We start from the raw sequence: 16,119 nt of genomic DNA on the forward strand, positions 1-16,119 counted from the left end.
TGGAGGCTGGAGAAGTGGAAATCAGGCAGTCAGGAGGAATGATGTGTTGAGGAGAGAGTTCAACTTCAGAAGCATCTGAGGAACGAGAGAGAGCATCGGCCCTAATGTTCTTATCGGCAGGCCGAAAGTGAATTTCAAAATTAAATCGGGCAAAGAACAGAGACCACCTGGCCTGACGAGGATTCAGCCGTTGGGCAGACTGGAGGTAGGAGAGGTTCTTGTGATCGGTGTAAATAATAACTGGAAATCTTGATCCCTCCAGCAGATGCCTCCATTCCTCAAGTGCTAATTTAATGGCTAGAAGCTCTCGATCCCCGATGGAGTAGTTCCTCTCCGCCGGAGAGAAGGTCCTAGAAAAAAAAGCACAAGTAACAGCATGCCCGGAAGAGTTTTTTTGTAGAAGGACAGCTCCAGCTCCCACTGAGGAGGCATCAACCTCCAATAGGAAGGGTTTAGATGGGTCAGGTCTGGAGAGCACGGGAGCCGAAGAAAAGGCAGACTTGAGCCGTTTAAAGGCGTCTTCCGCTTGAGGAGGCCAAGACTTGGGATCGGCATTTTTTTTGGTTAAAGCCACAATAGGAGCCACAACGGTAGAAAAATGTGGAATAAATTGCCTGTAATAATTGGCGAACCCCAAAAAACGTTGGATGGCACGGAGTCCGGAGGGGCGTGGCCAATCTAAGACGGCAGAGAGTTTGTCTGGATCCATTTGTAGTCCCTGGCCAGAGACCAAGTATCCTAGGAAAGGAAGAGATTGGCATTCAAACAGACATTTCTCTATTTTGGCATAGAGTTGATTGTCACGAAGTCTCTGAAGAACCATACGGACATGCTGGCGGTGTTCTTCTAGATTGGCAGAAAAAATCAGGATATCGTCCAGATATACAACAACACAGGAGTATAGGAGATCACGAAAAATTTCATTAACAAAGTCTTGGAAGACGGCAGGGGCGTTGCACAGGCCAAAGGGCATGACCAGATACTCAAAGTGTCCATCTCTGGTGTTAAATGCCGTTTTCCATTCATCCCCCTCTCTGATGCGGATGAGATTATAAGCACCTCTTAAGTCCAGTTTGGTAAAAATGTGGGCACCTTGGAGGCGATCAAAGAGTTCAGAGATGAGGGGTAGGGGGTAGCGGTTCTTAACCGTGATTTTATTAAGACCGCGGTAGTCAATGCAAGGACGTAGAGAGCCATCTTTTTTGGACACAAAGAAAAATCCGGCTCCGGCAGGAGAGGAGGATTTACGGATAAAGCCCTTTTTTAAATTTTCCTGGACGTATTCAGACATGGCAAGAGTCTCTGGGACGGACAGAGGATAGATTCTGCCCCGGGGTGGAGTAGTGCCCGGGAGGAGGTCAATAGGACAATCATAAGGCCTGTGAGGAGGTAGAGTCTCAGCTTGTTTTTTGCAAAAAACGTCCGCAAAGTCCATATAGGCCTTAGGGAGACCGGTTACAGGAGGAACCACAGAGTCACGGCAAGGGTTACTGGGAACCGGTTTTAGGCAGTCCTTGGAACAAGAGGGCCCCCAACTCCTGATCTCCCCAGTGGACCAATCCAGGGTTGGGGAATGGAGTTGAAGCCAGGGAAGTCCAAGGAGAATTTCAGAAGTGCAATTGGGGAGGACCAAAAGTTCAATCCTCTCGTGATGAGATCCGATGCACATTAGAAGGGGCTCCGTGCGGAAACGTATGGTACAGTCCAATCTTTCATTGTTTACACAATTGATGTAGAGAGGTCTGGCGAGACTGGTCACTGGGATGTTGAACCTGTTGACGAGAGAGGCCAAAATAAAATTTCCTGCAGATCCGGAGTCCAAGAAGGCCACAGCAGAGAAGGAGAAGGCAGAGGCAGACATCCGCACAGGCACAGTAAGACGTGGAGAAGCAGAGTAGACATCAAGGACTGTCTCACCTTTGTGCGGAGTCAGCGTACGTCTTTCCAGGCGGGGAGGACGGATAGGACAATCCTTCAGGAAGTGTTCGGTACTAGCACAGTACAGGCAGAGATTCTCCATGCGGCGTCGTGTCCTCTCTTGAGGTGTCAGGCGAGACCGGTCGACCTGCATAGCCTCCACGGCGGGAGGCACAGGAACAGATTGCAGGGGACCAGAGGAGAGAGGAGCCGGGGAGAAGAAACGCCTCGTGCGAACAGAGTCCATATCCTGGCGGAGCTCCTGACGCCTTTCGGAAAAACGCATGTCAATGCGAGTGGCTAGATGAATGAGTTCATGCAGGTTAGCAGGAATTTCTCGTGCGGCCAGAACATCTTTAATGTTGCTGGATAGGCCTTTTTTAAAGGTCGCGCAGAGTGCCTCATTATTCCAGGATAATTCTGAAGCAAGAGTACGGAATTGTACGGCATACTCGCCAACGGAAGAATTACCCTGGACCAGGTTCAACAGGGCAGTCTCAGCAGAAGAGGCTCGGGCAGGTTCCTCAAAGACACTTCGAATTTCCGAGAAGAAGGAGTGTACAGAGGCAGTGACGGGGTCATTGCGGTCCCAGAGCGGTGTGGCCCAAGACAGGGCTTTTCCAGACAGAAGGCTGACTACGAAAGCCACCTTAGACCTTTCAGTGGGGAACTGGTCCGACATCATCTCCAAGTGCAATGAACATTGGGAAAGAAAGCCACGGCAAAACTTAGAGTCCCCATCAAATTTATCCGGCAAGGATAGTCGTAGTCCAGAAGCGGCCACTCGCTGCGGAGGAGGTGCAGGAGCTGGCGGAGGAGATGATTGCTGGAGCTGTGGTAGTAACTGTTGTAGCATAACAGTCAGTTGAGACAGCTGTTGGCCTTGTTGCGCTATCTGTTGTGACTGCTGGGCGACCACCGTGGTGAGGTCAGCGACAACTGGCAGAGGAACTTCAGCGGGATCCATGGCCGGATCTACTGTCACGATGCCGGCTGGCAGGTAGTGGATCCTCTGTGCCAGAGAGGGATTGGCGTGGACCATGCTAGTGGACCGGTTCTAAGCCACTACTGGTTTTCACCAGAGCCCGCCGCAAAGCGGGATGGTCTTGCGCCGGCGGTAGTGACCAGGTCGTATCCACTAGCAACGGCTCAACCTCTCTGGCTGCTGAAGATAGGCGCGGTACAAGGGAGTAGACAGAAGCAAGGTCGGACGTAGCAGAAGGTCGGGGCAGGCAGCAAGGATCGTAGTCAGGGGCAACGGCAGGAGGTCTGGAACACAGGCTAGGAACACACAAGGAAACGCTTTCACTGGCACGATGGCAACAAGATCCGGCGAGGGAGTGAAGGGGAAGTGAGGTGATATAGGGAAGTGCACAGGTGATAACAATAATTGGAACCACTGCGCCAATCAGCGGCGCAGTGGCCCTTTAAATCGCAAAGACCCGGCGCGCGCGCGCCCTAGGGAGCGGGGCCGCGCGCGCCGGGACAGGACTGACGGAGAGCGAGTCAGGTACGGGAGCCGGGGTGCGCATCGCGAGCGGGCGCTACCCGCATCGCGAATCGCATCCCGGCTGGAGGCGGTATCGCAGCGCCCCAGGTCAGTGGAACTGACCGGAGCGCTGCAGTGAGGAGAGTGTAGCGAGCGCTCCGGGGAGGAGCGGGGACCCGGAGCGCTCGGCGTAACAATAAGTAATGTAATGTATGTACACAGTGACCTCACCAGCAAAATAGTGAGTACAGCTCTGGAGTATAATACAGGATATAACTCAGGATCAGTACAGGATAAGTAATGTAATGTATATACACAGTGATCTCACCAGCAGAATAGTGAGTACAGCTCTGGGGTATAATACAGGATATAACTCAGGATCAGTACAGGATAAGTAATGTAATGTATGTACACAGTGACCTCACCAGCAGAATAGTGAGTACAGCTCTGGAGAGAGGTTGGGTGTGTCTGAGCTCCTGTTACTTCCAGACTCTTCCAGTGAAGCAGTGATTTCCATCCGCCCCTCCCCAGGTGTGTGGCAGATACCTGGGTAGAGGGTTTTCCTGCTATGGAGCCCCAGGAGGCTTCATCTTGCACTCCCCGTACCCGGCCGGCGGGGGGTGCAAAGGAAAATGCGACGGCCAGCAGCCAGGATGGGGTGAGACGATCCACCAGGGCCCATCGCCATGTGGGGCCCCCTCCCCCATCCCCAGCTGGGAGCTGCAAGGCTTCCAGCAAAAGTTCCTCTGGGAAAAGAAGCTCATCCAGGCAGAGGAGTGGAGTGAAGGCTTCTACCTCAGGCTCCTCAGAACCCCAGCAATGGGGGGTAAAGGAGCCAAGGGAATCCCTGGAGACTTTCGGATCTAGAATCCAGGCAAAGATGGCCCAATATGAACAGCTTGGGAAACAGCTTCGTGGTCTTAGAGAAGACATAAAGTTTGCAACTTACCAGGCGGATACAGCAGCCAAGGGCAAGAGAGCAGCGTTCACTGCAAAGGTGAGAGCACTAAAGAAAGAGGTGGAGGAGATTGTTCAGCTGAGAGCGGACATTGTGGCTGGAGCCGGCTTCTTCAGTGAGAAGATTCTTAATGAAGAGAGGTTCCCCAAAAAGGGGGTCTCCAGAGGTGCAGAAAAAGAAAGTCACCAAGATGAGAGTGAGGAGGAGGAGGAGATGGAGGGAGGTGAGGAGGGGGATGTGAGTGAGGGGGATATGGACACGGGTTCTGTTTGTACCACCACCACTGTTACCCCAGACCCCCCACTTACCCTCAGTATGGACTACATAAACCCGGCTCAGGTGGCCTTACCTCCCTCCAGTGAGGACGATGAGGATGGCAGTGACTGTAGTGATTGCAGCGGCTCGGCAGATGGGGGTCTCCTGCATGCGATTGTTATGCAGGAGTCCCCCACCCGTCTGGAGAACTTCACTTTTGGTGATGATTTGGGCCCAGAAGAGAAGGGGAAGAGGAAGAAAGTGAAGGGCAAGAAGAGGAAGAAGGCACAAGGAGTGAAATTTGTATTTTCTTCTTTCCAGCAACCTGGGTCGGCTGAGAAGTCAGCTCAGGGTGCTGGGTCCCCCAATCTGCCAGACCCCGTTTCTGTAGTGGAGCGGGGCCAGCATGGGGGATACAGTAGTGCACCCAAAATGGCCGCGGGTTCTATAGAAAAAAAAGGGCACCCTCCTGTGAGGGGGGAGGGTGTCCAGGCACCAGAAAATGGCGGCAGTTTCTCCCGTTCAGGGGGCGGTCCCCGGGTTGAAGTGAGCGGTACAAGTCCTGGCGCTGCAGGGCACTCCCCTGTGAGGGGGGGGAGTGTCCGGGTACCAGACCTTGGTGGTTCAGGGGGCGGTCCCCTATGTGCGGTTGGTACCGTTTCTGGCACTGCGGGGCACTCACCTGTAAAGGGGGAGGTTCCCTGCACGTCAGCTGCAGTAGGCGGGGCAGGAGTGCGTCCGGAGGGACAGCTCCTGCCAAAATCCATGACTTCGTGTGAGGGGGCGGTGCCATCCATATCAGAGGCGGAGCCTGTGTCTGCACCCCAGAAGACTGGAAATGCAACCTTAGTCCTGAAACCGGCGACCCTTATACATAATGCAATAGACCCAGCCAGCCCAGCCTGTAATATACAGAGTGTAAGCAAGAGTGAAAGTGAGAGCAAAAATGTGTGGAAAAATGGTAATGTCCAGAGTGTGAGTTATGGTAGTGCGCATGGGAGGAGTTGTAGTAGCAGTGTGGATGAGGGGTGTGCAAGTTCGGTGCAAGAGAGAGGTGCAAGGGGAGTGCAAGAGAGGGGTGCAAGTGGAGTGCAAGAGAGGGGTGCAAGTGGAGTGCAAGAGAGGGGTGCAAGTGGAGTGCAAGAGAGGGGTACAAGTGGAGTGCAAGAGAGGGGTACAAGTGGAGTGCAAGAGAGGGGTACAAGTGGAGTGCAAGAGAGGGGTGTAAGTGGAGTGCAAGAGAGGGGTGCAAGTGGAATGCAGGTGAGGGGTGGTAGTGGAATGCCAGAGAGGTTTGACTGACACCTCAGCTAAGAACAAGGGTCCTGGTTTGGGATCTGGGTCAGGTCCTGGTTCGACTGCCCCCCCGGTAGTGGCTGCTTCTCCCAGAAGCTATGCCAGAGTCACTGCCGGGGGATCAGGGGGATCCCCATCTCCATCTGGCTCTGGGGGTCACTTGCAACAGCGCCTCCTGGAGGCTCTACGTAGGGGAGACAGGTCAATCCATGTAGAGGGGAGGGGTGAGGTTGACCTGTCTTTTTGGATAGAAAGACACGGCTTAGGCGCCTTCCGAGAACAAAACGGGGAGGTGGTCTGGTCCCTCCCGACATCCGGGCAGGAAAGTGGCCGTAGGAATGTGGTCCGTTTAGTGTGGAGGGGCGAAGATGCATGTCCGCCTCGGGGTAAGGTGGTTGAGCTCCTCCTCCGGATGGAATTCAGGGCAAGTGACATCTTTGCCCTGATCCACCCCTACGGTACTTCCGAATTTGACATCAGCTTCGTTCGGCCGGAGGGTTTGGAACTCTTCTGGTCGAACTATGAGGTGGTGAAGAGTGAGCCCGGCTGGCGGGATTTCGCCGTAAAGGCAATATCCCGTCAGAATCTGGCCAAGAAAGTGACCGTATTGACACGTAACGAGTCACTATCTTGCTATGACATCATGACCTGGCTCAGCCGATATGGGGATGTGACGGACATGCCAAAAAAGAACTATGACGAACATGGGATCTGGTCTGGGGCCTGGACGTTTTCCGTCAAACTGAAGCGTTCGGGGAGCACTGTTGCCCACATCCCATCAGCTGCTTTTCTTGGGAGAGACAGAATCCAAGTTTTCTACCAGGGGCAGCCCAAGGTCTGTCACAGATGTGGCAGCCCCACCCACTTTAGCGCAGCTTGTACCGTGCAGGTCTGTGCACTGTGCGGTGGGGTAGGTCATCTTGCCGCATCCTGTAGGCAGATCCGGTGTCATCTGTGTGGTGTCTTAGGACACCCTTTCAGCCGTTGTCCTAGCGCTTTTGCCCGGGCAACTGTCACCTTGGCTGGGGAGAGCAGTAATGTTGCCTCAGCTGGGGATGGCACGAGTGCGGGTGAAGGTGCAACAGGGTCAGTGAAGAGGAAAAGTCCCGCCAAGCTGAGGCGGGAGGCTAATCGCAGAAGGAGCAGGGAACTGGAGAGTTCCCATGTGGCAGGGGTAGCTTCTGACCCTGCTCCAGAGGTTAGTCCTGAAACTGCTGAGGCCCTGGAGGAAAATGTGCTGGAGGAGGAAGCGAGGAGAATCTGTGGAGAAGAGGGCAGCAAGGCCGATCTTTCCGATTCCTCCCACTTTGAAAGTGTGGATGAGGAGGGTGAAGAGCGGCCAAAAAAGAAGGGCAATAAAAGGGGAAAGAAGAGGTCGGAGCCCTCTAGTCCCCGTGCTACGGACCAGGTCCCAAGCGGAAGCCTACCTGCCCCCCCTCTGATTGATCTGTCTAACCGGTTCTCTGTCCTTGATGACATCTCCTCCCCCTCTTTGGAGGGGGTGGTCGAGGATGGGGTACCTGAAGTGGGGGAGCCTCCGGGGGGAACTGGACCCTGTCCTGATGGGGCAATTTCCTCAGGGGATGGGGCCAAACCAGAGCCAGACGGAGATGGGGATTCAAAAATGGACCAATCAGAGTCTAAAAAAAGGCTAAAAGAGAAAGAAGCCTCCTCGTCTGGGGATGAGGGGGTAAAGAAAAGACAGAAGTGAGGGGGTTAGGGCCGTCTAACTCAATCACCCATGATGGCGGCACTCACCCCATTGACGCTGGCATCTATTAACTGTGCCAGTATAAAGTCTGATACGGCTAGATTCGCAGCCTTTGATTTTCTCGGCCGTGTTGAAGCCGATATTTTGTATCTGCAGGAGACCAGGTTGTCAGATCTTGCCTCCCTGGTAAAAGCCAGGAGAGAGTGGAGGTGCGGGCTTTCCCACTGGTCTCTTGCGGCTGAGCCGTATAGTGGGGTGGCGGTCCTTTTTACCGCTCCGGTTGAATGCAGACGGGTTATTGAGTTAGAAATGGGGAGGTGCCTGATCTTAGATGTCCTCATGAAGGGACAGGAGCTCCGGCTCATTAACATCTATGCCCCACAAACCAAGTGGGGCCGCAAAGATCTCTTTATGAGGATCAAGCCCTTCCTTTTTACTAGCCGGCAAGTGATCTTTGGAGGGGACTTCAATACTGTCACAAGGTCCCAAGATAGGAGAGGTTCCAATGGTCCGCTGGCTTACGATAGCATAGCTCTCAATAATATAGTTAGGGAAGCTCGCCTAGAGGACGCCCACATCCGGAGCCCCTCAGGCCACGTGGGTTTCACCTATCATCGAGGTAGCTGCTGGTCTAGGATAGACAGGTTTTATTTAAAGGAGGAAGCCGTCTCTTCCGCAGTGTCCGTGGTTGAGGTGGAGTTCTCCGATCACTGTATGATTTTGTTTTCCTTGAATGTTTCAGAGACCCCCCGGATGGGTAAAGGTTATTGGAAGCTGAATTCGTCCCTCCTGGAGGAAGCGGAGATAAGACAGTCCTTTGAGGATTTTCTTCAGAGTCAGGTACCTTTACTGGACCTTTGTAGTAGTAAGTCAGAGTGGTGGGAGATATTCAAGAAGCGGGTTGCGGGGTTCTTCCGCCAGCTCTCAAGCCTCAGGTCCCTGAACAGGTATCGCTTGTATCAGGGTCTGAGGAGGAAACTCGAGCTTCTCGTCTCGACTGGAGGTAGCTGGGAGGATATCTCCAGAGTGAAGTCCTTGTTGATGAGGTGTCAGTATGATAGGCACGCATCTTTGGTTTTTGAGAGGGATTTTGGGAAGTACCGCTCGCCCGACCCTTACAGAAACTGCAAGATGTCAGTGAGTAGTAAAATCATCTCAGGACTGATTGATAGTACGGGATCTCTGAATCGGTCCAGATCAGGGATCCTGGAGGTCGTCAGATCCTTCTACTTGCACCTCTTGGGGAGGAAGGATCTAGATCGGGACAAGATGTCGGCTTTCCTGGCTGAAACCATTCCTGAGCCAGGGGTAGACCCCTCTCTTGGCGTTTTGGCAGAAGAGATTAAGGAAGAGGAAGTGAGACTGGCGATTGAGGGGCTTGCCCCCCAAGAAGTCGCCAGGTCCGGATGGCTTAACATCCGAGTGGTACAAGACCTTTAAGGAGTCTTTAGCTCCCCTCTTGACTGTGGTATTCAATGAGTGTCTCTCCTCGGGCACTCTGCCTAGGTCAATGAGGAGGTCAGCCCTGATTCTTCTCTCAAAGGGTAAAGATCCTAGCCGGATTGAGAATTGGAGGCCCATAGCTCTTCTCAATACGGACAGGAAGCTTCTGGCCAAGATACTGTTTAATCGGTTGGTGGATTTTGCACCCCGACTCCTTTCGGGGGCCCAGCACTGCTCTGTTCCAGGCCGAAGCACGTTAAGTGCTGTCCTCAGTGTCAGGGAGGCAGTGGAGCGGAGCAGTGCAGGTCTCTGGAAGGGGTACTTACTGTCCTTGGATCAGGCAAAAGCATTTGATCGGGTGAACCATGACTACCTCTGGTCCGTCCTTCTAAGATATGGCTTACCGAGTACTTTTGTTAATTGGCTCAAGATCTTGTATGCAGGGGCAGAGAGTTTCCCGCTGGTGAACGGTTGGTCTGGCCGCTCTTTTGAGGTTGGGTCCGGAGTCCGTCAGGGTTGTCCTTTGAGCCCGCTGTTATACGTGTTCGCAATCGATCCCTTCGTCCGGAGGGTAGATTGTGGACCATTGGCGGGAGTCGGGATGAGTCTGGCGGAGCCGGATGTCGCCCAGAGAGTTGTGGCGTATGCTGATGATGTCACCATTTTCGTCTCCTCGAGGGGGGAGGTCGATGTGGTGATGTCAGAGGTGGACCGCTACTCGGAGGCTTCCGGGTCTAAGATCAACCGGGATAAGTGTGAAAGTCTCTGGCTGGGAGGGGGGGATCCCACATTTGATCTCCCGGACACCCTTCCGGGGCCCCAAGAATCAGCAAAAGTTTTGGGCATCACATTCGGCCAGGATGATTATCCCACCAAAAACTGGGATGGTAAGCTCCAGGATGCCACTCAGAAGGTGAACCAGTGGAAGGGTTGGTCTATGATCCTCAGGGAAAGGGTACACCTGATCAAATCGTACCTGCTCCCCTTGTTTATCTACCTGGGCAGCGTATGTATCTTGCCAGAGGCTTACTACACTAGGGTCTACAGCCTGTTTTTCCAACTGTTATGGGGGAACAGGATGAACCTAGTCAAGAGGGAGGTTACGTACCGCACGAGGAGACTAGGGGGTTTATCTATGGTAAACCCTGTGGTGTTCTTAACAAACACCTTCTTGAAAGCCAACATCTCAAACCTCTGGTCAGAGAGGGCTTTTCCGTGGGTACTCTCCTGCAGGGAATGGTTTCGGCCTTTCTTCCAGGAATGGGAGACAGGAGGGCAAGTGAAGGACCTCCGTACGCCCCATGGATATCTTCCGGCTTATGCTACCCCGACTCTGAAGGCGATACGTCGGTGGGGTCTGGGAGTGTGGGAGATCAGGACCCAGTCAAGGCAGTTCCTTGACAAACGGGTTCTGTTGACCCACTTCCAGAAGCCTCTGGCGCTCAGGGACTGCCCAGGTCAGGATCTGAGGGTGGGGTTGTTTCTTTTAAACATGAAAAGGATCCCCCAGAAGTTTTGGGACTTGGCCTGGCGCTGCTTTCAGGGGAAGCTATATGTGAGGGACAATTTGAAGTGTAGGAGATCTGATGACCGGGACTGTCCCCGAGAAGAGTGTGTGGACACGCTGGAAAGCATGGACCATTTCCTCCTTCATTGTCCCTTTAATATAGGGGTTTACAACAGGGTGGGCGCTTCCATTGGCTGTATTCAACTTGCCGGCCTTACCTACCCGGAGTGGGCTTATGGGGCATTCAGGAACCTGGGTGGTCGAGACCGGGGCACTTTATTCTTAGTTAGCTTAGTGATTAGGTACCACACGTGGAACGCACGGTGTTTAGTGTCTACGCAGCGTAAAGTCCTCTCCGAGGTGGAGGTCTGTAGGAATATCACCGGTGACCTCGGGAAGATCAGGTCTTTGGAGTATGGCAGTCTTGGTAACAGTAGGGCTTCTCTCCTATGGAGAGGGTTTTCTTTTGATGTGCCCTAGGTACTAGACCTTCTGGGTAGAGTACCCTTGTTTTGGTTAGGGACAGTGATGTAAGGGGACAGGGTTAGGGTGATAGTAGGGTCAGTTTCTATTTTAGGGATAATGGTAGGGTGAGAGGTAGGAAGGTGTTAGGGAAAGTATGTAAATTTTTGTATGTATCAGGATTGCCATCCTTCTTCCTGGTGGTGGGCTAATGCATGTGTACCATAGCTTTTTGTTTTGTTTTCCGATGTTTAGGTTATGAAGGGCTTACAGGCACCGAACTTGGGCCTAGTGTGGGTTATATTGTTTATGTATGTTATAAAGTTGGTTATGGTTAAGTTGGTTGGGAGGAGTTCTAGGTTGGGTGGGTGTATTTGGTGGGTGGTGGTTTTCTTTTGGAGGACCTGGCATCGGTCAGTCGTGGCTGGACATTGAGAACTGTGGACTCTGACCCATGTACAGAAGGGCGGGTGGTGTGGGTGAAGGGATAGTTTAGAGTAGGATGTTTTATTGTATATTTAGGTGTGTTTCCTGTATAATAATAGGTGTGTATATAGTGTATATAGTTTATATGTATAAATTGTGTACATTACATGTAATTATTATAAAAATATATAAAATTTTTTTTTTTTTTTTTTTTTTTTTTTTTTTTAATCTTGATTTGTGAATTATATATTGTTTATATTGTGTTTATAGTAGAGATAGATATGGCAGTCGAACCAGATGTTATTTTTGTAGTAATTTTTGTATCCAGTTGTGGTTTAGGTCTTGTGGGATAACGTAGAAAACTAATGTATATATGTGTGTGTGGAAGGGGAAAAAAAAAAAGTGTGTGTGTGTATATATATATATATAACATTTGGTGTGCAGTGGGAGTGTTTTCGGTTTGTAATATGTGATTTTTCCCAAGTTTGGGTGTTTGAGTTGTAGATTAATTTATCTTTATGCTTTTGTAAAGTTATGGATCTGTGATGCATGTGTGTGGCATAGTATTATTATTATTATTATTATTAGTGTTATTATAAAAAAAAAAAAAAAAAAAAAAAAAGGGGTGTGGTGTGTAGTGGGAGTGCTTGTTGTGTTTTCTGTGTGTTTTGTAGTGTGTGTTTTTCCCAAGTCTGGGTGTTTTTGAGTTACAGCTAAATAGTGCTATTTTTATGTTTCTTTTTTGGTTATGTAAGTTGAGTATGCATGTGAGTGTGTTGTTAGATATTAGGTTATGTAAGGTGTGTTTCTTTTTGTTAGGAAAACTGGGCTGGCCGGTTAGGCAGGATTTATGTTTTTATTTTAAATGTAAAGTTTTGGTTTATGTTATTTCATGTTGCTGTTTTCAGTTATGGCCAAGTTGTGCTGGTTTTGTGTTTTTGTTATGATTTATATTTTTCTAATAAAAGATCTACAGGATATAACTCAGGATCAGTACAGGATAAGTAATGTAATGTATGTACACAGTGACCTCACCAGCAGAATAGTGAGTACAGCTCTGGAGTATAATACAGGATATAACTCAGGATCAGTACAGGATAATTAATAGTGTTTAGTAATAAAGCAGAAACTGTTTCGTATAATTTACGTTCCCTCCATTCTTCTAGGTTACGCTCCCATTTTTGAGGTGAGAACCCGTGATGCTAATGGAAAGGTGGGTGAGAGCGTGATCCTCCATTGCGCCTTCACCTCTGATGGGACACAATCCAGTAATGTCCTATGGGAGAAGGTGGGAGACGCTGGAGTCGTGTACAGATATGAGAATGGAAACATCTTATTGGACAACCAGAACCCAAACTTTACCAACCGGACATCACTCTTCCTTGAACTTCTGCCTGCAGGAGACGCTTCCCTGACTATAGATAATCTGCAGATGAAGGACGCTGGAGAATATATGTGTACAGTAACCAATTCCAAAGGAAAGAAAGCAAGAGGTCTGAGACTCAATGTGGGGGGTGAGTTATATGGAGGAGAAGGGTCTGCACCTGGTCTACACACGGTAATATATATGTGAGGTCTAGAACACTTGTGACATCATCAGACAGAGTATTAGAATTATATGTTGGGGCATAACTCATATAAAGGTGATGACACTAAATCTACACATCATAGAAGAGATTCTCAAACCACAGTCTGCAAGGTGTGATGGAGGACTGGAGGAGGACAGAAAGAGTCTGGAGGGGACAGAGGAGTTCAGAGGGGACAGAGGAGTTCAGAGGAGACAGAGGAGTCTGGAGGAGGAGAAGAGGAGTCTTGAGTAGGAGGACAGAATTCTGGAGAACGGGAAAGAGGAATCTGGAGGAGGGGGAAAGAGGAATCTGGAGAAGGGGAAAGAGGAATCTGGAGGAGGGGAAAGAGGAATCTGGAGGAGGGGACAGAGGAGTCTGGTGGAGGAGGGGAAAGAGTAATCTGGAGGAGGGTAAAGAGGAATTTGGAGGAGGGGACAGAGGAGTCTGGAGAGGGACAGAGGAGTCTGGAGGAGGAGGAGGACAGAGGAGTCTGGAGGAGAAGAGGAAAGAGAAATCTGGAGGAGGGGACAGAGGGGTCTGGAGGAGGGCAGAGGAGTCTTGAGGAAGAGGGCAGAGGAGTCTGGGGGAGGAGGACATAGGGATCAGGGGAAGGAGGGGGACAGAGAAGACTGAAGGAGGAAACAGAGGAGTATAGAGGAAGACAGAGGAGTCTGATGGAGGAGGGCTGAGAAGTCTTGAGGAAGACCGAAGAGTCTGGGAGGAAACAGGGGAATTGGTCACAAAGGAGTCTGGAGGAGGAGGACAGAGGAGTCTAAAGGAGAGAACAAGAGAGTATGGAGGAGGAGGACAGTGGAGTCTAAAGGAGGGAACAATGGAGTATGGAGGAGGACAGAGGAGTCTAAAGGAGGGAACAAGGGAGTATGGAGGAGGAGGACAGAGGAGTCTAAAGGAGGAAACAAGAGAGTATGGAGGAGGACAGAGGAGTCTACAGGAGGGAACAAGGGAGTATGGAGGAGGAGGACAGAGGAGTCTAAAGGAGAGAACAAGGGAGTATGGAGGAGGAGGACAGAGGAGTCTAAAGGAGGAAACAAGAGAGTATGGAGGAGGAAAGAGGAGTCTAAAGGAGGGAACAAGGGAGTATGGAGGAGGAGGACAGAGGAGTCTAAAGGAGGAAACAAGAGAGTATGGAGGAGGACAGAGGAGTCTAAAGGAGGGAACAAGGGAGTATGGAGGAGGAGGACAGAGGAGTCTAAAGGAGGGAACAAGAGAGTATGGAGGAGGACAGAGGAGTCTAAAGGAGGGAACAAGGGAGTATGGAGGAGGAGGACAGAGGAGTCTAAAGGAGAGAACAAGGGAGTATGGAGGAGGAGGACAGAGGAGTCTAAAGGAGGAAACAAGAGAGTATGGAGGAGGAGGGCAGAGGAGTCTAAAGTAGAGAACAAGGGAGTATGGAGGAGGAGGACAGAGGATTCAAAAGGAGGGAACAAGAGAGTATGGAGGAGGAGGGCAGAGGAGTCTAAAGTAGGGAACAAGGGAGTATGGAGGAGGAGGACAGAGTATTCAAAAGGAGGGAACAAGGGAGTATGGAGAAGGAGGACAGAGGAGTATAAAGGAGCGAACGAGGAAGTATGGAGGAAGACAGAGGAGTCTGGAGGAGGAGAAGAGGAGTCTGGAGTAGGAGGACATATGAGTCTGATGGAGGGAACAGAGAATTCTGGAGAATGGGACAGAGGAGTCTGGTGGAGGAGGGGAAAGAGGAATCTGGAGGAGGGGACAGGGGGTCTGGAGAGGGACAGTGGAGTCTGGAGAGGGACAGAGGAGTCTGGAGGAGGAGGACAGAGGAGATTGGAAGAGGAGGACAGAGGAGTCTGGAGAAGGAGGACAGAGGAGTCTGGAGGAGGAGGACAGAAGAGTCTGGAGGAGAAGAGGAAAGAGGAATTTGGAGGAGGGGACAGAGGGGTCTGGAGGAGGGCAGAGGAGTCTTGAGGAAGAGGGCAGAGGAGTCTGGGGGAGGAGGACAGAGGAATCAGGGGAAGGAGGGGGACAGAGAAGTCTGGAGGAGGATAGAGCAGTCTGGAGGAGGAAACAGAGGAGTATAGAGGAAGACAGAGGAGTCTGATGGAGGAGGGCTGAGAAGTCTGGAGGAAGACCGAGGAGTCTGGGAGGAAACAGGTGAATTGGTCACAAAGGAGTCTGGAGGAGGAGGACAGAGAAGTCTAAAGGAGGAAACAAGGGAGTATGGAGGAGGAGGACAGAGGAGTCTAAAGGAGGGAACAAGGGAGTATGGAGGAGGAGGACATAGGAGTCTAAAGGAGGGAACAAGGGAGTATGGAGGAGGACAGAGGAGTCAAAAGGAGGGAACAAGGGAGTATGGAGGAGTAGGACAGAGGAGTCTAAAGGAGGGAACGAGGAAGTATGGAGGAGGAGGACAGAGGAGTCTGGAGGAGGAGAAGAGGAGTCTGGAGTAGGAGGACATATGAGGGAACAGAGAATTCTGGAGAACGGGACAAAAGAGTCTGGTGGAGGAGGGGAAAGAGGAATCTGGAGGAGGGGACAGAGGGTCTGGAGAGGCACAGAGGAGTCTGGAGAGGCACAGAGGAGTCTGGAGGAGGAGGACAGAGGAGTCTGGAGAAGGAGGACAGAGGAATCTGGAGGAGGGGACAGAGGAGTCTGGAGGAGGGCAGAGGAGTCTCGAGGAAGAGGGCAGAGGAGTCTGGGGGAGGAGGACAGAGGAGTCAGGGGAAGGAGGGGAACAGAGAAGTTTTAAGGAGGAGGAGGATAGAGCAATCTGGAGGAGGAAACAGAGGAGTATAGAGGAAGACAGAGGAGTCTGGGAGGAAACAGGGGAATTGGTCACAAAGGAGTCTGGAGGAGGAGGACAGAGGAGTCTAAAGGAGGGACAAGGGAGTATGGAGGAAGAGGACAGAGGAGTCTAAAGGAGGGAACGAGGGAGTTTGGAGGAGGAGGACAGAGGAGTCTAAAGGAGGGAACGAGGGAGTATGTAGGAGGAGGACAGAGGAGTCTAAAGGAGAGAACGAGGGAGTTTGGAGGAGGAGGACAGAGGAGTCTAAAGAAGGGAACAAGGGAGTATGTAGGAGGAGGACAGAGGAGTCTAAAGGAGGGAAC

The 16,119-nt window shown here is 51.4% G+C and overlaps 1 protein-coding gene across 1 annotated transcript in view; it reads left to right on the top strand.

Annotated features, from left to right (window-relative positions):
• LOC130344686 (V-set domain-containing T-cell activation inhibitor 1-like) overlaps positions 1–16,119 on the top strand; it is a 106,735-nt gene that overhangs the window by 63,065 nt on the left and 27,551 nt on the right. Inside the window, exon 4 of the mRNA XM_056554466.1 lies at positions 12,631–12,978. Coding sequence (XP_056410441.1) covers positions 12,631–12,978 — 348 coding nt within the window. The remainder of the gene's footprint in view (positions 1–12,630; positions 12,979–16,119) is intronic.

This window comes from Hyla sarda, unplaced genomic scaffold, assembly GCF_029499605.1.
Source record: "Hyla sarda isolate aHylSar1 unplaced genomic scaffold, aHylSar1.hap1 scaffold_73, whole genome shotgun sequence".
NCBI lineage: Eukaryota > Metazoa > Chordata > Amphibia > Anura > Hylidae > Hyla > Hyla sarda.